At 32.9% G+C, this 26,452-nt stretch overlaps 1 protein-coding gene and 2 long non-coding RNA genes across 3 annotated transcripts; 2 read left to right on the forward strand and 1 right to left on the reverse strand.

The window, feature by feature from the left end:
- The first annotated feature begins 107 nt into the window (after positions 1–107).
- On the forward strand, positions 108–26,018 carry LOC143071225 (stAR-related lipid transfer protein 7, mitochondrial-like). The gene is made up of 8 exons (XM_076245410.1): positions 108–605; positions 13,273–13,433; positions 13,705–13,754; positions 14,488–14,598; positions 18,676–18,720; positions 19,231–19,368; positions 21,359–21,443; positions 25,096–26,018. The coding sequence occupies exons 1-8, from the start codon at positions 205–207 to the stop codon at positions 25,227–25,229; spliced, it is 1,125 nt and encodes a 374-aa protein (XP_076101525.1). The 5' UTR covers positions 108–204; the 3' UTR covers positions 25,230–26,018.
- Positions 614–2,339, forward strand: LOC143071227 (uncharacterized). The gene is made up of 2 exons (XR_012976826.1): positions 614–1,564; positions 1,920–2,339. It is a non-coding gene; the product is annotated as an uncharacterized LOC143071227 (long non-coding RNA).
- Positions 3,030–11,791, reverse strand: LOC143071226 (uncharacterized). The gene is made up of 3 exons (XR_012976825.1): positions 11,013–11,791; positions 10,359–10,442; positions 3,030–3,119 (listed from the first exon to the last, which is right to left on the reverse strand). It is a non-coding gene; the product is annotated as an uncharacterized LOC143071226 (long non-coding RNA).
- Positions 26,019–26,452: the final 434 nt, after the last annotated feature.

Consider the following 26,452-nt stretch of genomic DNA (forward strand, 5'->3'; position numbering starts at 1 on the left):
CTGTTCATATAATTTAAGTAAATAATATTTGAGTCTCATATTATGGAACTATGACGAGTTTTGAAAAAAATAACTAAATAACAAAATTATCTTTTCGTTATTTCCAGGTCACACTTTTACCGACTGACATGTGGATTGAAGGACGATATGCGTTTGAAATGATCTGAGCTGTACAATTAAGCTCTTGCCTAAATTAACGTAATCATGCTTCCAGACGCTAGAAAACCGCTCTTTAGAATTTTATGTCACTATAAGTCAAAACCGAATATCTGTGTCCTGCAGCACCAAAGAAATTTTTGTAAACAATCATTTTTTGAAAACCACAATGTTAAGAAATTGGCTCAGAACATTAATTCAAAAATCATTGCCATAGGGGAATTGTTTGTGCAACAGTGCAAAGCAGTTGCAGCTCAGAGATTACGGAGATCATTCCAGATAGTTGCTTCTTATAGACGAATGTATGGAGACAATTCTCTAAAGAGAGTCTTAAATGGACTAGGAAATTCTCTTTTAAAACACTGTGAAAAAAGAAATCTCTTATTCCTCTGTGGTTTACCATTATTCAAGTGGGAGGAGGAAAGAATATCCGACAAAGAACTTAATAGGTGTTTATTGTATTTATTTGTCCAAAGAATAACCAACTTTTTAATACACCTTATCTCTAAGGGGTCAAGAATAACCAACTTTTTAATACACCTTATCGCTAAGGGGTCATCCATAATTGTCAACCATTTTCCAAAGTGTACAAAACGTACACTTGAGGGGAGGGGGTTTAAAAATCAACATTTTTACCGTACGCTTTTTTTTTTATATTTGCGGAATTTATTTCGTTTCTGTAGGGAAAGTCGATGTATAAAATCAAGAATTGGCTTGGGTGTGTTTCTCTTCTTGTTTCTTCTTTATTATTTTCACTTGATGATATTTATTTCGATATCATAATTCTCCTCAATCCGTATTGAATGATTAAAAGATCAAGTCATATGAATACTTAATCTTTCAAAAATGTGAACTAGTAAAATTATTTAAACAAAAAGTTTATTTCTCAGTACCCCCAATTGTCAATTTCACCTGATTTATTATAGATCGTTATCGTTTCACTCTGTTTAATAAACAAAATCGATAGAAACACTAAATTCTTTGAATGTTTTGATTTTGACAAGACACTATTTTGTGAAAAGATTTTAAAGTGGTCCTTCGATTAATTTCCTTGTAATGTATTCCAAAATAGTAAACCGGAAATAAACTTATTTTTCTTAGTATAAGCCTCCTTTAATTAGGAACACCTCCATATGAAGTCTAACCCATACATGTCAAGTGACATGATATTCGCGTGTAATACACGCTTTTTTAACGGTTTGCACGCGAGGATTTTGTCACATGGCGTGTACACGCTTTTCACCACTTTACACGCAATTACACGCTTTTTCGTTCTTTTCATTTTTTGGTCGTTAGTGATATCGCTATTCTCGGGTTTTTTCCTTATTCAGCGATAAATACTGAAAAAATCGAAGTAATTGTTTGGCTGCCACATTGTTTATTTTTCTATATGGACAAACAGTAAAAGGTAAGTAGTTTGTGATTAGTTTTAACGATTCTGTGACTTTCTTTTAAATTCACTTTATAGGGGAAATGTGCACAGAAAGAGGTCACTTTCAGGGCCTGTACCGTCGTCTAAAGTGCCGATTGTTAAGCCAAAACGATGTGTACGGCAAGATTCAAGATTTATAAATTATATATTTTTGGAGTTCGAGTTTAAATGATCGAGTGATAAGTAACGCATAATTTGTGCATTCTATGTTGCAATGATAAAAACCAATACATGTGAGAGGAGAAATACAATGTAGCTATTTGAATAAGCATTTAACATGTTTATCTAATGGAAATCAAATTTATAAAACATTTTTCTTTTTCAATTTCAGTTTCAAATCTAGCCAACACGGCAACAGATTTCTACAGGCCATGGGGATAAAAATATCACAGAACTGTTGGATCAGCTCTCATAGTACCAGCTTTCTTCTGATGAACTACCCAATTTTAACCAGGCAATAGCAATGGGAGCAATGGCAGAGATAATAGATGACATTTTACATTGCCAAAAAAAAAACTAACATTATGACATTCTTTCAAATCTTGATGAAGCTTATTCAGTCAAATATCAATTCCTATTGTGGGAGAGCCTTTTCAATTATAAAGAAATTGACAATGAATTCTGATCAGAACTTGACTATGTTACATTTGTATTGTGTGCTGTTATCAAATAAATGTAATTCCTAGTGGTGGTGCTTTAAAAGCAACATAACAGACAACTGTTTAATACAATAAAAGTTCACAGTAGAATATATATTGTTTTTTTATATTCAAAAATTTGTATGAAATTATGAACATTACCACATTCATATTAACAAGTCCGCATCTACGTCACGCGTTTTCACACGCTTTTTGACATATCATGTCATGTCATGACATGATTTCCCATTGTCAGAGGTTGACATGTATGGTCTAACCTTAATATCCAATATATGTACACGTTACAGTATATATACATAAACCATGATAGTGCCATGAATGGCATATTTACAGGGACCTTTTAAATAGAAATACAGGCGGGAAATTTAAAAACTTAAAATGTTTTAAAACATTAATACACTTTTATTGATTGTTGTCTTGAGCTCTGATTCCATCAACAACTGTCAGTACATACTTTACAAATGCAATATAGCCATGCATTTTCCTTTCTTTGATTCTTAACAAAATTTATGTGCACTTTTGTTAATATTTTGCATGCTCTAGGTGCCCTTTTTCATTGGAGTTACCATTCCCACTGTGTGAAAGGGGAAACACTATACTTTGTACTCTTTATTCTGACAAAACACAAGCATCACAGATAGATGTCATCAAATAAAACAGTCAGATATGTTTTAGATTAATATTTTCAATGCAAATTTTTATATTAAACTAAAATATGATAAACAGGATCTTGTTTTTATTAAGAATGATTGATTCTTCTCTTGAAATCTGAAAATGGTTGATGTACATGTCACAGGGTCATTTGGCCACATGGTTTTATTCTATTTGGGCTGATAAGTGACTAGTATAAGCTTTCCAATATTTTATTCACACTGAAAATACATTAATAAATGAATTACAATTATGTAATTAAAAGTTTCCTTATAATTTGGACCGTGAATTTGACAGGCAAAACATGCAATAAAAGGCCTTTAAAAGTGAAAATGTGCTTACCTGAAAATAGGGAAAAAGTTATAGATCCCGCAGCTCTAATGTGCTGAGTAAGTGTGAATACCCGTATTTTTACGGGTAGACAGTATATATAGTACAGACAATTTGTGGCGGGATTACATGCATTAAATTATCGTGCAGAAAGTATAGTGAAAGTCTATTGTCATAGTCTGTCAATGAATGAATGAATGAATGAATGAATGAATGAATGAATGAATGAATGAATGAATGAATGAATGAATGTGTAAATGATAGTAAATCATAGTAAATCGAAATCAGTATAGTATTTCTCTTTCTTTATTCAGCTGATAATTTGTTATGGTGACACATTCTCGGCCCAAGGAGAAAATTTCGTCCCTGAAATTTTATCTCCAAATCACAATAAGTCCATCAGGAAAACTTAACGAGATTATAGTCTTTTGCAATATAACATAGAAATGACAAATTCTATACACACACACACGTTATATACAAAAGTGAAATACAAGTTCAAAATCTAGGATAAAGGACAACAACAACAAAATCATGTAAAAAATCCATCATACAAAGTTAAATAGGCAGCAAGTGCCACTCTACCCAGAATGCAGAGTGGAAATGACATGAACTAATGAACCATAATCCTAATCATATCAAATCCTAATACAAAAAATAAAACACAATTATACAACAAAACAAAATTTATTCATGAATGACACAAACATATATGACAGCAACCTCACAAGTCTCATTTCTAAGTGACACTAGACAAATTTTTCTCATTCTCCGAAATAATCCTTTCCATATACAAAAACCATGTACGACTTAAATTCTTCGATGGGTGTACACCATCCACTAACTTAGAAAACATATACTTAATCTTATCACCCTTCTTCTGAACATATGTGTGTAAAAACGGAGTGATCATATGGTTTCTACAATTAAGCTCAGTTATGAACTTATTTGTCTCCCGTAAAATCTCATGTAATTTTTCTTGCATTTCCGGATAATTTTCCTCATATACCAAATATTTGGTTTTATGAATCATAAGCCTATGATTATTCCAATCCCGGAAACTAGATGCAGCAATAGTTGAAAACACAACTTTTCCTCCATGCTTCTTGATTTTACTCTCAGTATCCAAAATCAAATTTTTCATATTAGACACATGATCTACGTCGAGATTTAACCATGACTCTTCATAATAAGAAACTCCATCTTTTTTCCTTGTCAAAGTACAAATATCGGGAATTCCGATAACAAAGTATACAATACTATGAACACACATATCACCCTTAAGTCTAGAAATAGCTATTCGGCACAAATCTTGCAATTTACCACCGGACTTGATAATAATATCTTTGCAAGCCATACCACAGAAACACTTCCCTCTACTGGATGCAAACAGATACGAATAAGGATATAATGCCATCTATAAACAACAAAAATATATACTAAAACCATATTTACACCAAATAAACATATCTAAAATAACACTTAATCAAAGATATGACAAAAAATCCTACTGAAAACTAACTGTAAATTTTATAAAATAATCAACGATACAAAATAAAATCCTGGTAACGCTGTGGGGCTCTACACTGTCTAGTCGTCCGACGTAAGACAGGTTGTGTGTCTGTAGCCTCAAAGGCAACGGAGTTATTTTCCGTATGACCACTAGCAGACATACCACTTAATGTAGAGCTATCATTAACACCAGAAAGTACACTAGACTGACCTGACGTATCACTTAGCAAATCTCCACTAAAATCTGAACGAGAACTACTTAAATCTGAAACTGGTAAAGAACTACTAGACGATGACGGTAAAAACTCTGGGGCCTGAGGATTAAGTACCAACTGTGAACTTCGGTCAGGATCTATTACCCTAGGAGACCGAGTAGCAACTATACATATATCATCATCATCCTCATCGCTAGAGTTACTACGTACCTCTGTGAGCATTAGCTCATTTTTATCACTATCAACAGTATCGTCTTTTTGCAAATTCTGTGGTCTAGTAAAGGTTTTACCCTTTTTACAACTAGACGGAATTTGTTGTCGTACTATCTCATCTGTAGGTAGTGAAAAAATGGGTAGTAGCATATTTCTATGTACAGTTACCTTCCTTGAACGACCATGTTCAGGTTTAAGTACGTATACAGGTATACTAGTATCTGGCTGAGACTCGACAATATATGGATCTCTATTCCATTTGTTCTGTAGTTTGTGCTTACCTTTAAATCCTACTTTCTTGAGCAAAACTCTGTCCCCTTTCTGTAGATTAGAATGTCTTACTTTCAAATCATACCTGGTCTTATGGCGTTTACCTGCCTTATCCGCTACCTTGGCTGCTGTTTTATATGCGAACTGTTGTCTCTTTTCTAGATTACTTACATATGTCTTGTAATCTTTAACAGGTAAACCAGATGAAATACCTAAAAACGCATCTATAGCCAGTCTTGGATGCCAACCGAACATCAAAAAGTGAGGACTATATCCTGTACTTTCATGTCTCGAAGCATTATAAGAGTGGACAAGAGGCGCTACATAGGTTTTCCAATCTGATTTCTTATCTTCGTCTAACGTACCTAACATGTTTAACAGTGTCTGGTTAAACCGCTCACACTGTCCATTTCCCTGGGGGTGGTAAGGGGTCGTCCTCGACTTCTTAATATCAGCTAACTTACATAATTCGCTTATAATCCTCGACTCAAAATTTCGTCCTTGATCACTGTGTAATCTAGTCCGAAATGAGTAATGCTGAATAAAGTTCTCCCATAAACACTTAGCTGTAGTCTTAGCCGTCTGGTTACGTGTAGGTATTGCTTGAGCGTAGCGAGTGAAATGGTCCGTAATGACCAATATATTCTCATACCCACCTTTTGACTGTTCTAAAGTGAGAAAGTCAATGCAAACTAGCTCAAGAGGATACGATGTATGTATACTTACCATTTCGGCCGACTTTTTACACGTCTTTGACTTCCTCAGAATACAATTCTCACAAGACATTACCTTAGTTTCTACATCCCTGTCCACTCCTGGCCAAAAGAACCTAGATTTCACAAGGAATAATGTCCTGTCTCTACCCTGATGTCCTACATCATCGTGTAAACCCTGTAGTACAATATCTCTGAGTACTGATGGCAAAACTAACTGTGTTACCTTTTCATTATACAGACTACTGTTTCTGTACAATATCCCATCCTTTAATGTAAACTTATCCCAATCACGTAAATACCTACGAACTTCCTCTGTCTCTAATGATATCTTCCTTTTGGTTGGTTTATGTTTACCCTGAACTAAAGCAATAATTCTCCGAATAGACGGGTCTGCGTTCTGCTCCTCATGCCAGTCAATCTTACTAATACTTACCTCATGTAAATCTTCAGTGGCAACACTCTCAGTCAATAAAACGGTCTCAATAAATGGACCAGGAGAAACAATACCAGAAGTACATACCGCTTTAATCGCATCACTAAACATCTGCTTAGTCTCTGGTTGTATTCTAGACAAGGCGTCAGCGTCTACATTAGACTTACCCGTTCTGTATGTTAATTTGAAATCGTAATTTGAAAGAGAAGCGACCCATCTATGTCCGACGGCGTCTAACTTAGCTCGATCAAAAACGTATGTCAATGGATTATTATCCGTTTTGACTTCAAATTTACTGCCATACAGATACTCGTGGAACTTATCGGTCACCGCCCATTTAAGAGCTAGAAATTCTCTTTTATGGGTCGGGTAAAGTCTCTCTGCTCCACGTAGGCTACGGCTGGCATAGGCAATTACTCTGTCAATGCCCTCCTGTGTGTGATAAAGAACCGCTCCTAAACCATCGTTACTGGCGTCAATATGCACAGTAAACGGAAGTTTATAATCAGCGTAAGCTAATATAGGAGGTGAGGTTAACTTATCAATTACCTTATCCATAGCTTCCTGTTGAGCCTCGTTCCAGAACCACCTGGTTGGTGCCTTTTTCCGTCTTACCGTACTTACCTTCTTCTTCTGTGTGGAATGACCAATCAATAGATCGTTTAAAGGTTTAACGATCTTTGCATAATCCTGAATGAAACGTCTATAATATGAAGTAAATCCGAGAAACTTTCTCAGATCCTTCACATTCCTAATAGCGGGCCAGTTTTTCACGACAGAGGTCTTTTCTGGATCTGTTTTGATACCCTCATTGGATACAATAAAACCCAGATATTTGATCTCTCTCTTGAAAAACTCACACTTCTTACCTTTTAACTTCAGGTTGTGCTCCTTCAGCTTAGAGAAAACGGATTCTAACCTCCTGAAATGCTCTTCTTCTGTCTTCGAATAAATGATAATATCATCTAAATAAATCAGACATTCTCTTAAATGTAGCTCACCCATACATCGTTCCATAAGCCTTTGGAAGGTAGAACATGCATTGGTGAGACCAAATGGTAATCTGTTGCATTCATAGAACCCTAACGGGCCTAAATTGAATGCTGTTTTCTGTTTGTCTGATTCTTTAACCCCGCACTGCCAGTAGGCTGAACGAAGGTCTAATTTAGAATAATACCTTGCCCCTGCTAGGCAATCTAACGTGTCATCTATCCTCGGCAAACCTCTTTCGTCTTTTATAGTCTTTTTATTGACCCTCCTAAAGTCAATGCAAAAACGAAGTGAACCATCAGGCTTACGTACTAATACCACATTACTAGAGTATGGACTACATGACTCTCGTATAGCCCCTGCTTCTAACATCTCTCTAATGTGCTCTCTTACCTCTTCAAACATTGAAGGTGGTATCCTCCTATATGGTTCTCTAAATGCCTTCTCATCTGTGAGATGTATCTCGTGCTCAACTAGGGTGGTAAAACCTAAATCAGTAGGACCAGTCGAAAATACGGACTTCCAATCACAGATAAGATTTTCCAACTTACTTTTTGTTTCTGGTGTCACCTCTGTCAACTCAACACCTATATTCTTTAATATCTTACCTTTATCACATTCATCACTCGCCTTTTCACCTGTTTCTTCAACTGAACTATCTAAAGCAGCATGACGTACAATCTTTACCTCATTCAATTCACAAAGAACACTTTTAGGCTTCACATATATTACCTTGGTTGACATATTAAATATCCTAACTGGTATCCTGTTTGTACCAGTAGACTTCAGGTTAACTACTCTTGGACATACCCCTAAACTACTCTGATTATCATCAACACATTCGGTAACTGCCGTCTGTATACTAGACTTTGCCTTACACAACCCTGTAACAGTCATGCTGGACATGGGGCTTACCTTAATAGGTCGTTTATTTGTGGACTTTACAAGACTCACAATACTAGAGTCCATAGCTGAAAATGCTGTATCCCATTCATGTGGTATATTTACCTCAGAATCACTTGTTAAAGTGGACTTCATAGGCCTTAATACGTTTGTACCTATTAAAATAGGAACAGATCTATTATAATCTGTCTCGGGTACAACTAATAATGGGACCATCATAGGTTCAGTATGAAATGGTGCCTTTATATTTACCTCAACATACCCAAGGTATGGCAACTGTGAACCCTCAGCTACTCGTACTGAGAGAATAAACTCATCTAAAGTCTTTATCGTGGGGACTGTGTGGAACGATCTTAATGTAGGTTCACTAATAGTAGACACCATAGATCCACTATCTATCAAAGACTTACATTTTTTTCCGTTCACATAAACATGTGTTTCATTTGCCTTACCGACCATTCTATCTAACAAAGTAGTTTTAGGCTTACTTACAATATCATCTGTAGATTTAACTAACGTAGGACTATGCTTGGCAGCAACGAGTTTAGAATCTCCAATTCGTCCTTCATTGGAGACTCCTATTCGTTTAAATCGCCATTAGCATTTTGTCGTGAATTTCCAGACTGATTATTGTAAGTATTCCTATTACCACTGCGACCTCTCCGATTCTGATATCCTCGACCTCGACCATAACTCCGCGAATAATTTCCACGTCCAGAACCAGTGGAATATTCCGGGTTAGACTGACCATGATTATCTGTTACCTTATTTGTCTCTTTTGGTGTTTTGTTTTCTAAAGTTTCTAATCTCTTACCCATACGGTCAATTTTTTTCAATATATCGTCAAGCTTGACCGAGTCGGTAGAAATAGGCTGATGTTGCACAGTGCTAACAGCTTTTTCAGAATTTGCCAATTCAAGCTCTATAGCTCTGATTTCCTTCCTAAGCTGATCAAAATCCTTAACTGTATCAAATTTATACCTACTTGAATTTTTAAGAAGTGGGTCTCTTATTCCTGACCAAAACTTAGATCGGAGCATCTCATTCTTAGTATCGAAACTAATATCACCTTTTTCAACAGCAGGTTGAATTATTGACTCTAAAGTCATACCAAAATCAGCTACTGATTGAGAAGGTTGTTGAGTCTCCTTATAAAACTTCTCAAGTAAAGCCTCACTGGTATAAACATTACCATACACACCCTCTAACTTTTCAAGTATCTGCTGAGGAGAAGCATCCTCAGGTAATGACAACAACAAACTCCGAGCTTTACCCTTCAATGAACCCCTAACAGACTGTAATATGACCGGGTCAGAAAAATTTCCCTCTCGTAAAACGCATTTCACCTCAAACATCCAAACATCAAATGTCGCTTCACTCTTAGCTTCTCCCGAAAAAATAGGAAACTTGGGCCTCTGAAAAGCACTATAACTAGTCGACACATCGCCAAAAAATGACTTTCCCCTGACACCACTAGTATGTAAAAAACTAGACTTTCTAATCGGTGGAGGGGGAGGGGGCCTTGGGGGTGGTTCACTCTCAATTTTAACCTTAGGGGTACTATGTCTAAGTTCATGACCCTTTATAACTTTATAATCAGTGTGTGTATGTAAGAACTTAATCATCTTATCTATTTGTGCTTTAGACATACTCTCAGATAAATCATCTTCGATCTCTTTTTCTAAGTCTTTTTCACTAGCCATGATGTTAACTATATTATACTCAAACTGTACTGGCTGTATTTGAATAGAACTCTCAGTTCTATACCACAAAAATGTAACGGTACTGAGACAATACAAACATATACACAAATACAAGGACAAAACAACGAATAATGATAATGATGAAATGAGCATGAATAATGAAATGACTACTCACCCTTTACATGTCAAAGGTCAAAGTGCAAAAGAATTTTACGATCGTGCAGGTATTTTCTGAGTGCTGTGCTATAGTAGTTATATTCTGAAAAATATATTTGAGGAATTAACAATAAGGAAACATGTTCACAATTCAATTTCAAAACATATATATGAATTAAAATATTTTCATTTTCAAATCAATGTATTTACTTTACTGTTCATGTAAATAAATAAATATATTTCAATCGTCTGTATCAAAGAAAACACACAGTTCTAACTTCAGTTTACATTTAACTTTATCACGTGCTATGTCAATTTCGGGTTGATCCTCATCAAGGTGTATAGTAAGTAGTCGAAATCAATCCTACGGTTGAGTAGATTCGTAGTACAAACGAACTAATAAATGAAGTTCACTTCATAATCAATACATAATAACGGATATACTAATAAGCACATCATATGTAGTATTCACCAACTTGCTTTGTTAGATTGAAACATTTTCACATGAAACTAACATTCACTTCAAACTAATTGAACGATTCACAAAACTTGTGTTGCTAGATTTAAACATTTTCACATGAGACTAACATTCATTTCAAACTAATTGAACGATTCACAAAATCTTTCTCTAAAGGTATGCGCTAAACACTTAAGAAATTAGACGTTGGCGTACCTTGTCACACGAAGCATGTTTGAAATATTACCCTCCATAAAATATATGTTCAAGCCGGCATTAATAATTCTCCGTCAAACGGTTTTCGTAGTTTTCGTATATAAACTGCCTTAAACTGCTAACAGGAATTTGGAGGAAATTTGTCGTTGACAGGCTATAACCAGATAACCAGTTTTCTTTATGGCTCTCTATAATTTCTGACAACGGACTGTTATTGTAATGGTTTGGTGTACAACGTGAAAATGGATTGCTTTAATCTCGGTGGAACCTCCATTTTGTCACAGGGTCATTTGGCCACATGGTTTTATTCTATTTGGGCTGATAAGTGACTAGTATAAGCTTTCCAATATTTTATTCACACTGAAAATACATTAATAAATGAATTACAATTATGTAATTAAAAGTTTCCTTATAATTTGGACCGTGAATTTGACAGGCAAAACATGCAATAAAAGGCCTTTAAAAGTGAAAATGTGCTTACCTGAAAATAGGGAAAAAGTTATAGATCCCGCAGCTCTAATGTGCTGAGTAAGTGTGAATACCCGTATTTTTACGGGTAGACAGTATATATAGTACAGACAATTTGTGGCGGGATTACATGCATTAAATTATCGTGCAGAAAGTATAGTGAAAGTCTATTGTCATAGTCTGTCAATGAATGAATGAATGAATGAATGAATGAATGAATGAATGCGTAAATGATAGTAAATCATAGTAAATCGAAATCAGTATAGTATTTCTCTTTCTTTATTCAGCTGATAATTTGTTACGGTGACATACACTTTTTGAGGGAGGGTGGGGGGTCTGAAAAAGTGTACGTTTTGTACACTTTGGAAAATGGTTGACAATTATGGATGACCCCTAAATGTCCGCCATTACTGGATATCACACAGGTTCCCGTAAAATTTTGACGTCATAAAACAAAATATCTGACGCCACAATGGAAAAGTGATTGTTGTATGCGTCAAAGATTTAAGCGGCTGGGTCAGCCGGGACTAGCAATAAGGTGTATTCATACATTTCCTATGTCATATGCTGTTATTGGGTATCAGGTCTGTTCACGCCCAATACACTTTTGCATCCTACATGTTCGCACCTCGCACGTTCCCATCCAAGGTCCGTTCGCACCATACACATTCACACCCGATTGTAAAGCAAATTTTAGTTGAATAATAATAACTATCCAAAATATGATTAAGTTTTATTCAACCCCCAAAAAAATTTTTTATTTTGAGACAATGACAACAAATTATACTTATAGGAATACTTGCCAAAACTAGATTACAAAGTCATTAAACACAAAACCAATAAAAAATATTGTTGCGAACATGATTGGACGTGAATGGACCCGGATTCCTGTTATTGTTATCATTGGAGACGAGGAATTTATTTTTACACACTTGAACCTCTATAACACATAAATTGTATATTTCAGTACTTGTGTCATTGAATTGCCCTGACACATGAATATATTTGTTGGTTAACGCAAAAATATGTACTCCTTGAAATTTTCAATTTGAAAAAAAAATAATTACAAAAAATTGAATTATCATTTAAATGAATGTTTTGTGTTTATTATTTTATTAATCGATTAACTCGAAGTGTAAATAAATATTTCAAGTCAGATTGCTATATTATTGCTGCCATCTTGTTTACATAGGGTACAAAAAAGAAGTTTGGTCAGTCTATCGAAAAATAAACAACATCAAGAAATACTACTGGCAGTTGTCTCGACCAATCATATCAAAGTATTCTTTAATATGCAAATCATTCATATAAGAATTATATACTTTTAGATTTCCAATGTGTTAAGATTTGTGTTTTTTTTTTTGGTTTTTTTTTTAATCATATACATACAATGTACATATTAACTACAATGTAACCCAGTGTTTAAAAACTAATCACTTTTTTGATTTTTTTGAGGGAGCCCACTTTGCTGAAAAGGACGGTTCCGATTTTAAATATTTATATTTGTGAATGAGTCTGTAGTATGGACTCGGCAAATTCAACTGGCAATCACCATTTCAAGAAGTAATTCTACCGACTTATCCTTATATATATCTTAGTGAGAATCCTTCTCTAAATTGTCATGAGCCTTTAGAAGTATAAAGTTGTGAAAAAATTAATTAAATGAAACAGAAACTTACAATAATTTTTCTAATCTGTATAAATGAAGGAAAATCAATCTTGTAAATACAGTATTCTATCCAAATAATTTCTATTTATCAGTTATATTTTTGTATTTCATATGTTTATTCAGTTTGATAGATGATATGGCACAGGTTCAACACATTGAAGAAGATTTCAAGAAACCTACAGACGACAAAGGATATTTAAAGAGTTGGGAAAAAGTCATTGAAAGTGACCACCTAAAAGTTTGGAGAAAACCCATTCCAGATTCTTACTTATTTGAATACAAAGGTTTATCACCATTCTTTATCTCTTTTCTTGCAAAAAAAGAGTTCAATCTTTTATTTATGTTTACATATAAACTGTATCAACAGGCAAAGAATATTAAAACTAATTTTTTATATATATACAATTATTTGCAGATGTTTTGTAAAACTAAATTATGTAGCATGCTTTATAACTACATCTGTAGCTATGTTATTTGTGAAATGTCAGTTCCAAAAATTCTATATCAGTATGCTTCAAAATTAAAATACTATATAACTTTATTTTTACATTTCAGTATATGGAACATTTTATGATGTTACGCCTACATGTTTCTTTGATATTCAGGTGAGTGTAGCATAATGGAACATTTTATGATGTTACACCTACATGTTTGCTTGGCATTCATGTGAAAGTTGCATAAGTAAAATGTAAGTTTCCAGATTCCTGGAAGTTTCTTATTTGGCAAAACTATAAAACACCTCCAGACAAATTGCTGACTTTTCAAAAGTTACAGAAAGAGGTGAAGAGAGGTTCGTGAATATGCTATCAAATCTGTAAATATGAAGTTGATCACCTTCAACATGTATATGTTCTCTATGTTTGGTCCAAAATGCATTGAATTTTTAAAAATGAAAAGAGTATAATATTTTTACCATTGGAGAAGAATAGATATAGTGTATTTGATCTTGACCCAAAATCATGTACTACCCATTGATGATGAAAAAAATATAAACAGCTCTCTTGTTCATATTCCTCATCTCAAACACACAAGAGAAATTTTCTCTGTCACAAGTTTAAAAAAAGAAATGTAAAATAGCAAGGCAGACTTTACCGCCTCTACACAGGACAGACAAAGATTTTGAAAAGAGAAAACATGGTATATCTACACTATGTTTATGCCACCATCTTAGTGGATGGTAAGCTTTTTCAATATCCAAAAGGATATTAAATTCAACTATGATTTCCTGGTCATTTTTTTTTTTTAGATGTTATCCATGTCCTGCGGTTATTGTAGTTGTCTTGGATGTTTTAATATATATTTTAAGAAATAAAGAAATGAAAGTTGTATATATTTCAGAGAGATTTAGAATATCGTAAAGAGTGGGACCAACGTGTGATAAAGTTAGAGATAGTAGACAAAGATGAACAGACTGGTACAGAGATTGTCCAGTGGATCACACAGTTTCCTGTATGTCATGATCATATTTAAAACAAATCATGTTATATCATGTCCTGTTTGTCAAAAAAAAAGTTATTATTCAATTCAGGTAATGGGGAGATAGGATAAATCACAAACAGAAATATTAAGGGAAAATTAACTGTGTATTTCTATTAGCTGATTCTTAGTGGAAATAATGATTCTTAGTGGAAATAATAATTTTAAATTATTTTATGTTTGTATACGCTCATTTGTCTGTCTGTCCGTGAACTGTCGTCAACATGTCGGATATTTACTTTAAAATCCTTTAACTATTTTGAATAAAACTTTGGGGAATTGTTTATATCTGTTTCTCTAATTCTTCGTCTATTAATCCCTTTCTTCACCCATTGTATAAAAAAATTTAATCAACGTGTGGTTCGTTTGATCTCAGTTCTTCATTGGTTAAAATCCGATTATGACGTCTAATTTTCTTGCTTTCCTCTGAATTTCCTGTGACAGCATGAAAAAAGAAAGAAAGAACACATCTTTTTGCAGATCATTCGAAAAGAAGGAATACATTTGCCTGCACATTGTTTGAAAATCATTAGAGAAACAGATTCTACCACCAAATCTCGTGTAGTAAGATATTTATCCACTCTGTAAAATTTTAAATATGCTCTGCGAGCCTCGCATTTTAAATTTGAAAATTTAACTGTCCCGAGTGGATAAATATCGTATAACACTCGATGCAGTGGTAGAATCTATATTGACGTGAGCTCCCTTTCTTTTTCCAAAATTTTAGATTGTATGTTTCCGAGTTATGGGGTTTTATTCATTTAAAAAGGGGGAATTTTCAAGGTTTTGGACAATAACTAAAAAATGCTTTCAACTGTTTGCAAGAAATTTTGGTGAATTGTTCATATCTCTTGACATGAGCTCCCTTTCAATTTTTATAAATTTTAGATTATATGTATGTTTCAGAGTAAGGCCAATTAAAATTAATTGATAGATTTTCATCCCCGCCCACCCCTCTGAAATTGCCCGCCCCGATTTTTTTTCTTCAAGTATTACAGTTAACTCTCGTTGTCTCGAACTCGGTTGACTCGAAATTTCGGATGAGTCGAAGTTTTCACGTGGTCCCGAACTTTATACCATACAAAAGTATGTAATTCGACTCCTGATGAGTCGAAATTGGATGAGTCGAAATTTCGGTTGAGTCGAACTAAATTTACGGTCCCAAGGTTAACAAAAGCATTCAAAAATCATTTTTTATCTCGAACTAATACACATATGTCAAAACATGACCTCCGGGATTTAAATGGATTGAAGAGTTAATCTGACAATACACGTGTAATTAAATTTCCGGTCACTGACCACTGTATTGATTTATGACATGCTATTTCCATGAGTGTTTTCCTAAGATTATCTTTTGTAGAATTTTTATAAATAATTAGTGATAAATTGTTAATGTTCATGAAAAAGTATTTTAATTGTTTACAAAACAATTAATTTGTGATTTACACTAATGAGCTTGGGTGTGTATAAAGTGAGGATTATGGCTTCCGTTGATGATCACCTAAAAACTACTCAAACAGCGTCTTTAATCTTATTATATGTTCTTTTGAAAACAAAGAGTGAGATAAAACAAAATGAATAGAAATCAAAATTTTCTTAAATCTCTTGTATCCGAGAATAAACAATTTTGTCAGCTATTAGCGACCTGAATTACGAAACTGTCGATTGGAAATTACTCTCTTGGAAAAGCCATAGGATTTTGTTTTTAATTGAAACAATTGAATAAGTAAAAATAACAGTCATTATAATAATAAAAGACTGTGACATACAAATACATCGATCTGATACTAGAATATCGATCCCCTTGTCATATTCACCCGGATTTATTTTAGCTTTACCAAGCTAAGCAAGATTTGTGTCCCTTAGATTGTCGAACTTCCGGTGTTCGTTTGAGTCGAACTACGTGTATCTCGAAATATTTCTCTGGTCCGGCTGACTTCGACATAACGAGAGTCGACTGTACTTCGAGTAATTAAAAAAGATTCTGCAGCTCTATGATGACAAAATCGTCTACCGAGAATAGAGATGGTTTTCAAGAAGGGCATGAAATAATCGGGTTACAAGTAATACGCTGTGTCCAAGATGGCAAATCGCGGCATGACACAAATTTCTGTGATTTAGAAAACCGTTGATTTTTTTATTGATGAAATGACTTTGTGGAAGGAATTTTGGACTGTGAATTATACCCAAAGAGCACGAATCATGGAACACATTCGTACAAAACCATAACCGTATAAATAAAATGAAGCAAGGACGAACTTGTTAGATTTATGACAGTATAATTGAGTTCAAAAAGTCGGCATACAACTTAAATTTACCCATGGGTTTTTTGGTTGACAAACAGCACAAACACCTTTTGTCCCAATACCCTCAACAGAGCCATTAAACAGCTTCTCCTTTTTGGTTAAGTTCACGTTTTACATATTAATTATATTTGCATCTACAAGAAGAATCATAAAAGCACCAACCCTTTCGTTTTCAAATCGGTTTCTTTTTATTCTGAACTCGTAATTCTTTAGTTGCATATTTGTTTCATTTTATGGAGACCAAAAAATGGTCACTTAAAAAGACACTAAATTTGGTGAAGGTAGTCTAACTGAAGAGAGCATTCTTCTGTTATGTTTTTGCTGATTAGGTTTCTAAAGCAGCAATTACATGTAGTGAAATGTGTAAACAGTGGTTGCCAATTAGAGATTTTTATTCATGTTAAGATTTGAAATATTATGTACGATTCCTTATATATGTATATACAGAATATAAGCTTATTATTACACTTGCATATTTGAAGAACACGTCACAAGAGGGTTTCATAAGAAATAAAAATAAAAAAATAAAATCCTCCCTCCCGCCCATTTTTTTCAAAAATTTGGATGAAAATCTACTAATTAATTTTAGTTGGCTTAATAGTCCAGTCGATCTAGCATACAATTGACCCTTACCTTGAAGTTATTGCAACAGAAGATTTTGAAGTTTTAATCTTTAGCTTATACCCACAAAATACACAGAAAGAGTCCCATAAAATCTAACTTTAGGAAACTAAAAAATCATAATTTTAAAATTCCTTTAGAGATTTGCATTGATATGGGAGATAACTCTTCAAAAAAGGTATATGAACTTATCATCCCATCAAAGTATCATACTATACATGAATTTAAAGAAAATCAACCAAAAACTGACAAAAAAACGGAGTTATCTCCCTTTCCAATGTTAATTTCCATAAGAAATTAAAAATGCTGATTTTGTGTTTTCCTCAAGTTAGATTTTATAGCACTTTTTTCCTTGTATATTTGGGGCTTAATGCTATAGATAAGAACTAAAACATTTTGGGTTGCAATTAGTTTAAGGTTCAAACTTAGTTTCTAAGGGTTTCGTTCATCGAAAAAAGGGGGATTTTCCAGTTTTCAAACAAGAACTCAAAAATGCTTTCAGCAGGACTCGTGAAACTTTGGTGAATATTTAAAATCTATTGATGTAAGCTCCCTTTTGATTTTTATTAATTTTAGATTTAATGTTTCAGCGTTATGGGGTTTTATTCATTAAAAAAGGGGGGATTTTCCAGTTTTTGACAACTCAAAATTGATTTCAGCAGTTCTCATGTAACTTTGGTGAATTGTTTATATATATTGACGTTAGTTCCTTTTCAACTTTTATAAATTTCTGATATGATATTGAGAAGTAATTGAACTTTATTCTTTGAAAACGCGACTGGCGTATCATGAGCTCATGGCGCAGCTGTTTTATTAAAATTTGAAATTGCAATAAGTCATATAAAAAGTAGTGATTACATGAAACTTAGGTGAGGAAAAAAACTAGTTTAACACAAGGGAGACAATTCAGGATTATTTTGTTTAGTAGAAGTTTAAACTCTTGTTACATCATGTCCCGTGTATAATAGTAGTATATTATGGATATTCAAATGTGAGTGCTTTTTCATATTTTGCACTTTAACTATGCCAAAATCTCATAAAAAAGTCATAATGAACATGTTTATCTCAAAAATTATTGATATGTAAATAATTTGACTTTTCATATATTGATTTTGTTTTTCAGTATCCAATGTATAGTAGAGAATATTTATACAAAAGAAGATTTCAGGTTAGTGTGACTTTACAGAAGCCATTTTGTTTAGTTCATATGAAACTTCAAATTATTTTTATATTAATGCTTGAGGGATAAGATTCACTATCAACAAGGGGACATGAACTTGCTTGCCAAATACAATCCTTTATGCTATCAAAATCTTACGTAAATATACTGCTGCTTTTACTACAACACCTCTTATTAAAACTTTGACCATTGCACAACACATTACGTGGGGACCTGTTACGAAAGAATGTAAATAAACCTGACCAGAAAGGGTTTGTCACGAAAAATAAGTATCAATGAAAATAAGATGGTTTACAGTTAATTTTAGATTCTAATAATTATATCAAATAAAAATCTGAGAGTTGGATGTGATTGTTTAAAATCTATTACTTTGTAAGAGTTGAGGCAGTAATGTCTCATGTGCTATCAAATCTTCAGAATAATTGTTGAAATAATGAAATGTTATTGCATTTTTATCAGAACTAATATTAAAATGGATGCATTACATTTTGTTTTCAGGTTGATAGTGCTAAAAATACAATGGTGATATGCTCTCATGTAGTAAATCATCCTAAATGTCCAGTCGACAAAACTCATGTGAGAGTGGTTACTTACTCATCAACAATGGTCATTAAACCACATAAACAGTTTGATGATGTAAGTCTTTAATATTATAGCAAGATTCTTTCTCCACAGGTGGTGTACTATTATTGTAAAGTGGTTGTATCGTACACAAATCTAACATGTCTATCTGACAAAAAAGTCTGATTACAAAGATACTTGTGTTGGAACTCAAAAGGATGTAATTTCATCTGGTCACAACAGTTGTGACGTCATATACAAAATGTAGCTTGAACATCGCAATTCAAAACAATTATTTGCCTTTCTATCTCATTGGGATACCATCTTGATGTAGTAACATCTTGGATTCTGTCATGAAATGCCATTAGTTTCAGATAATGTTGTGAAGTCTAGTTAACAGACCATATGCTCTAGATTTCATGAGTATCAGAGTTTATTTTGTTTTAAATTCAACAAATATTACTTTCTGATAGTGTGAAACATTTATGTGTCGACTCTTGTTGAATCCTACTTGTACAGGGCTTTTCTGAAGTAGCCGGTAGATGGTGGACTACTTCACTGACAAAAATATAAATTCAAAAAGAAAAAAATATCTTTTTCAAATGTTTACAGGCAGCTGAGAGACTTATTGTCGCAAAGTCGCGGTCACAATAAACAAGGATAAAAGTCAGTGTTGACCTTGGGCTAAATATAGTTAACATGAATTCAGGTCACTGATTGGTTGTCTATTTTAAGTCAGAATGCTTCAATTCTTTCAAAGATAACAAGAGAGCATTCCGGTGGTCATTGGACGATAACAATAGAGACATTCCAATGGTTATTAACTTGTTGGTTTTGGATTTTTAGAACTTGAAGACAATCAGATAGGAAGACAATTTTATGTTATGGAATAATATCAGTCAAATAAAAGAAAGCGTTGTAGATCATGTTGTTCAGAATCTGGAAAACAGTATCTTTTGACACTTTTAAATCCCATGTGGTGTTCAGAGAATCAAGGTCAAAAACGAAAGTAGAATATTGTCGACTCGACCACAAATAAATAACATTTCCAAATGATTTATGTATCCAACTTATTGAACAGTTTACATAAAAAGAGAAAATCAGAGGATATATCAATTTTCTGTCAATGCTTGAGAAATAATTGTATGATTTAAATACGTGTAACAGTCTTTGGAGAAAAAAGGGGGGTCATTTGTTTACAAATGCACGTAGTTATGCAAAATAAATCTATTATTACATAAATAAAACTTCTTTAAAAGCAAACGAATGTTAAGCATAAGGTAAAGAAAATAAAAAACAAACAATTACATAAAAAAAAAAATGAAATTTTTTTCTTTAATTTCATACATAAAAACTGGTCATTTGAAAGATGAAATTAGGTGCCAGGAGATTGTGAGAATGCAGGATTTTGCTCTATTTATGCCAGAGCTTCTGGGGACCCAAGACCCCCTGCCCTAAAGCACCAAACACCAAGCTTTGCCGAACGCATGTTACAGCCACCTATAATTGGTATTTAGCCTACTACTTCAATTTCAAGGGAAAGCCCTGCAGTTGGAGAGAAAATAATTCAAAAAATCTAAATATAACAAGTCCCTCAAACAACTGTTGTAAAATTTATTTGAAATGATTGACAGCAAAATATGTTCCTTTAAAATTAAAAACTTTATATATCCTACAATATGACAATCACATGTACCAGTTGTTATGACTTGAACTGAAATTTAATTATTCAAATGTGATTTACATTTATATTTTACATGGACACCATATAAATAAGTTAAGATATGTATGAAAGTATCAATGAGACAGCAATACACAGATTATGGCCTTCAGTAATGAGCAGGAACCATACTAAGAACTTGAAACCTCACACATTTCTGTCAAAGTCTACAACACTGTATTGAAGCATTATAATTGTCTATGAAACCCACATTTTAAAAAGGGGACAAAATAAACAATTTTAGCATATGTTGTCGACAAATTCCCAGCTTAACACTGACCATGTGTTGTGATATTATTTAATCCTGGCCTTTATTTCCTCATCTATAATTAATGTATATTACAGGATGGTTTGGACTATGTGATGACATATACAGATGATCCACAGGCATCATATACCAGCTTCTGTTACAGCTGGCTAGCTAAAACAGGTAATAATTACAAACATGTCATAAATATGGCTATAATATATCGGTATGCTATGCTAGTTTCACAAAGGATATATATTGTTCACCTAACTCAAGATAGTTACTTATATTCCTTGAGGTGCAGTCTATAATAATATAACAAATCTGCACTAATTCAGACTAAATGCTTCATCTCCAATCTGAATTACATCATTATTTTCCAGTAAACAGTCTTTAAATCACATTTGATATGCAAATTTGCATTAAAATGCATTTGCAGAAACGTTTCTGATGTTAGTTGTTCTATCAGTAAAAAAACAGAAAAATACAAATGAGTCGTTTCCCTTGTGATAGACCTATCCTGTATCTGGAATATAAGGTGGCATTCACTGCTGGATATCATATAGACCTATCCTGTATCTGGAATATAAGGTGGCATTCACTGCTGGATATCATATAGACCTATCCTGTATCTGGAATATAAGGTGGCATTCACTGCTGGATATCATATAGACCTATCCTGTATCTGGAATATAAGGTGGCATTCACTGCTGGATATCATATAGACATATCCTGTATCTGGAATATAAGGTGGCATTCACTGCTGGATATCATATAGACCTATCCTGTATCTGGAATATAAGGTGGCATTCACTGCTGGATATCCAGTCAACAAAAATAAATACAGAAAACTATTTTTAATGGCATTTGGTTTTATGGACAGTGTTATACCTTTAATGCTTTAAAGCAAACCATGTCAGTTGTCTGAATCTTTAGTTTATTATATTTTTCCAATATCTTATCTAAACCATTGAATCAGTTCAACTAAACCTGACCTGAAGAATGTTAAAGTTTCCGTGTCTTGAGATGGTAAAAGGTTCTAAACAGATAAACTACATCGTTTCAACTAAACATGACCTGAAGAATGTTAAAGTTTCCGTGTCTTGAGATGGTAAAAGGTTCTAGACAGATAAACTACGTTGTTTCAACTAAACCTGACCTGAAGAATGTTAAAGTTTCCGTGTCTTGAGATGGTAAAAGGTTCTAGACAGATAAACTACATTGTTTCAACTAAACCTGACCTGAAGAATGTTAAAGTTTCCGTGTCTTGAGATGGTAAAAGGTTCTAGACAGATAAACTACATTGTTTCAACTAAACCTGACCTGAAGAATGTTAAAGTTTCCGTGTCTTGAGATGGTAAAAGGTTCTAGACAGATAAACTACATTGTTTCAACTAAACCTGACCTGAAGAATGTTAAAGTTTCCGTGTCTTGAGATGGTAAAAGGTTCTAGACAGATAAACTACATTGTTTCAACTAAACCTGACCTGAAGAATGTTAAAGTTTCCGTGTCTTGAGATGGTAAAAGGTTCTAAACAGATAAACTACATCGTTTTCTTCATTATTCATTTCCTCCAGAAAATTTGTACCTTTAATTCACTTGGAAAAAAAATTGAATAATATTTTATCCTGATTTTACTTTAATAAATACTTTTATCCTGGCTGTGAGATAAACAAAAATAAGTTAGTGTATTTGGTTTCACTTGAGTCCAAAAAGACGTGTACTTGAAACATCAAAATTTCATGAAAATTATTAATTCATCCCTTTACTCATGGTTCATTAATTAGTGTAAAAGTGATGAAATTGATTCCTGTTTTGCCTAAATCTACCATAGAGATTTTGAAAAGTTGGCAGGTATGCTTAAAAATGTTGCCATTTAAAGTTACATTTGTATTATAGTTTGTAAATTACATATATCTCACTGTCAACATATAAGGATTGTTTTCATGGAAATAGTAGGGAATTCTTTTATTCTATGCAGATGTTTGTTGACCTATTTCATATTCCATTCTTGATTGATACTGATAATATAGTGTGCATTCTTGTAAACAAAAATTGACTTTAAAGTTGAATGTTGATGGAGACCATGACTTTATTGTCAGTTGTTTAGTTCATATTTCTGTTCTGATTATTGACTTTAAAGTTGAATGTTGATGGAGACCATGACTTTATTGTCAGTTGTTTAGTTCATATTTCTGTTCTGATTATTGACTTTAAAGTTGAATGTTGATGGAGACCATGACTTTATTGTCAGTTGTTTAGTTCATATTTCTGTTCTGATTATTGACTTTAAAGTTGAATGTTGATGGAGACCATGACTTTATTGTCAGTTGTTTAGTTCATATTTCTGTTCTGATTATTGACTTTAAAGTTGAATGTTGATGGAGACCATGACTTTATTGTCAGTTGTTTAGTTCATATTTCTGTTCTGATTATTGACTTTAAAGTTGAATGTTGATGGAGACCATGACTTTATTGTCAGTTGTTTAGTTCATATTTCTGTTCTGATTATTGACTTTAAAGTTGAATGTTGATGGAGACCATGACTTTATTGTCAGTTGTTTAGTTCATATTTCTGTTCTGATTATTGACTTTAAAGTTGAATGTTGATGGAGACCATGACTTTATTGTCAGTTGTTTAGTTCATATTTCTGTTCTGATTATTGACTTTAAAGTTGAATGTTGATGGAGACCATGACTTTATTGTCAGTTGTTTAGTTCATATTTCTGTTCTGATTATTGACTTTAAAGTTGAATGTTGATGGAGACCATGACTTTATTGTCAGTTGTTTAGTTCATATTTCTGTTCTGATTATTGACTTTAAAGTTGAATGTTGATGGAGACCATGACTTTATTGTCAGTTGTATAGTTCATATTTCTGTTCTGATTATTGACTTTAAAGTTGAATGTTGATGGAGACCATGACTTTATTGTCAGTTGTTTAGTTCATATTTCTGTTCTGATTATTGACTTTAAAGTTGAATGTTGATGGAGACCATGACTTTATTGTCAGTTGTATAGTTCATATTTCTGTTCTGATTATTGACTTTAAAGTTGAATGTTGATGGAGACCATGACTTTATTGTCAGTTGTTTAGTTCATATTTCTGTTCTGATTATTGACTTTAAAGTTGAATGTTGATGGAGACCATGACTTTATTGTCAGTTGTTTAGTTCATATTTCTGTTCTGATTATTGACTTTAAAGTTGAATGTTGATGGAGACCATGACTTTATTGTCAGTTGTTTAGTTCATATTTCTGTTCTGATTATTGACTTTAAAGTTGAATGTTGATGGAGACCATGACTTTATTGTCTGTTGTTTAGTTCATATTTCTGTTCTGATTATTGACTTTAAAGTTGAATGTTGATGGAGACCATGACTTTATTGTCAGTTGTTTAGTTCATATTTCTGTTCTGATTATTGACTTTAAAGTTGAATGTTGATGGAGACCATGACTTTATTGTCAGTTGTTTAGTTCATATTTCTGTTCTGATTATTGACTTTAAAGTTGAATGTTGATGGAGACCATGACTTTATTGTCAGTTGTTTAGTTCATATTTCTGTTCTGATTATTGACTTTAAAGTTGAATGTTGATGGAGACCATGACTTTATTGTCAGTTGTTTAGTTCATATTTCTGTTCTGATTATTGACTTTAAAGTTGAATGTTGATGGAGACCATGACTTTATTGTCAGTTGTTTAGTTCATATTTCTGTTCTGATTAGTATGCATATGCTAATTTTCAATACTAGATGCTTTTTTTTAATAGAAAGTTAAAAGTTTTTAAGCAGTGTTGACGTACTAACTTTCAATTTTATTTTGTATTTTCAGGCGTTCCTAGATTTATGGATGAACTGCATAGTGCAGCTAAGAATCTGGAAAATAAAAGACAAAAAAGTGTCAATATATCAAAACAGAGTGATAAACAGAACAGTAATAATAATAATTCAAGACATTTCTGCTAGTATCAGCTGACTTGAAGATAGAATGATGCAGGTGTCATGACCAATTCAAAGGCAGTCAAATGTTTTTAAATGGAATTTATTTGTGTTCAAATTATTTATTTTTGTCTGACAATCTTTACTTATTTACCATAGTCTTGAACCTTAAACTCAGGACTATCTAAAACAAAAAATAAACAAAAACTAAAATTTAAAACAAATGTACCATTTTCAATGTATCTTTTTTACTAATTCTTTTGAGTGGACTCACCGTATTTTTTATTATTTATTATATGATACCTCATTAAAATTGTTTTATTATCAGTTTGTATAGAGTTGATTTAAAATGAATTTTCTGGTTCCATTTTGATTACATTAATCACAATCTTCCGTAATCACATTTATTTAAAATATTTTTGGTTCTGTTAAGTTTAAACTGAAAAGGAAAATAGATATTTGAAATGTTGTTGCAACATATGAAAATTATATTTTTAAGTTGTCTCTAGTCATATATAGTTTATGAAGTACAGCATTTTGATTTAGAAAAATTGATCAGTTCAAATGAATTAGTTTAGGCTGTGTAACTTATGACAAATTTCTTTCTGATGTAATATATATACAGCTTCCAATATTAAATATTAAACTATTTTATTGAAAACCTATGCTAGGATATATGTTCCTTTATTACAAAATATGTCTCAACCATATCAAGTTATATTGATAGTTGTCACCATTTATGCATCATGTAAATTTTACATACATGTTACTTAACAACTAGTGCTATTTGGATATTAAAATGTTTGATGGAGTAAATTATGTTTATATGACCCTCCTAAATATTGCTCCATCTGGGAGCATTATGTTTAAAACTTTTTGGGTATGTGTGTGAGTTTGTTCATCTGTCTGTTCATTCTTCCTTTCATGTGTTTGTCCATTTTCCACTTCTGGTTAAAGTTTTTGGTCAAGGTAGTTTTTGCTGAAGTTAGTCAAATCAACTTGAGAAGTAGTACACATGTTCCCTATGATATAATCTTTCTGATTTTAAGGCCAAATTAAAATTTTTTACCCACAGGCACTTGTCTCAGAAAAAAAATCATATATACTTTAATATAACACAAGATACTTAACTTACATTTTTTTTAAAAGTTGTCCGATTGCACAATTCTGTTAAATGCCGATTTCTAGGTTGTCAATCCAACTTAAACTTGTTGCTGTAAATGGGCGTATGACATTTGCGCCGATTTTGA

Source organism: Mytilus galloprovincialis, chromosome 4 (genome assembly GCF_965363235.1).
Source record: "Mytilus galloprovincialis chromosome 4, xbMytGall1.hap1.1, whole genome shotgun sequence".
NCBI lineage: Eukaryota > Metazoa > Mollusca > Bivalvia > Mytilida > Mytilidae > Mytilus > Mytilus galloprovincialis.

What these genes read in the sequence shown, in the direction of transcription:
- LOC143071225 (XM_076245410.1), top strand. Translation starts at nt 205, where the DNA reads ATGCTTCCAGACGCTAGAAAACCGCTCTTTAGAATTTTATGTCACTAT. An exon ending in TCCGACAAAGAACTTAATAG is followed by an intron (nt 606 to 13,272) that starts GTGTTTATTGTA and finishes ATGTTTATTCAG; the next exon opens with TTTGATAGATGATATGGCAC. An exon ending in CATGTTTCTTTGATATTCAG is followed by an intron (nt 13,755 to 14,487) that starts GTGAGTGTAGCA and finishes TATATATTTCAG; the next exon opens with AGAGATTTAGAATATCGTAA.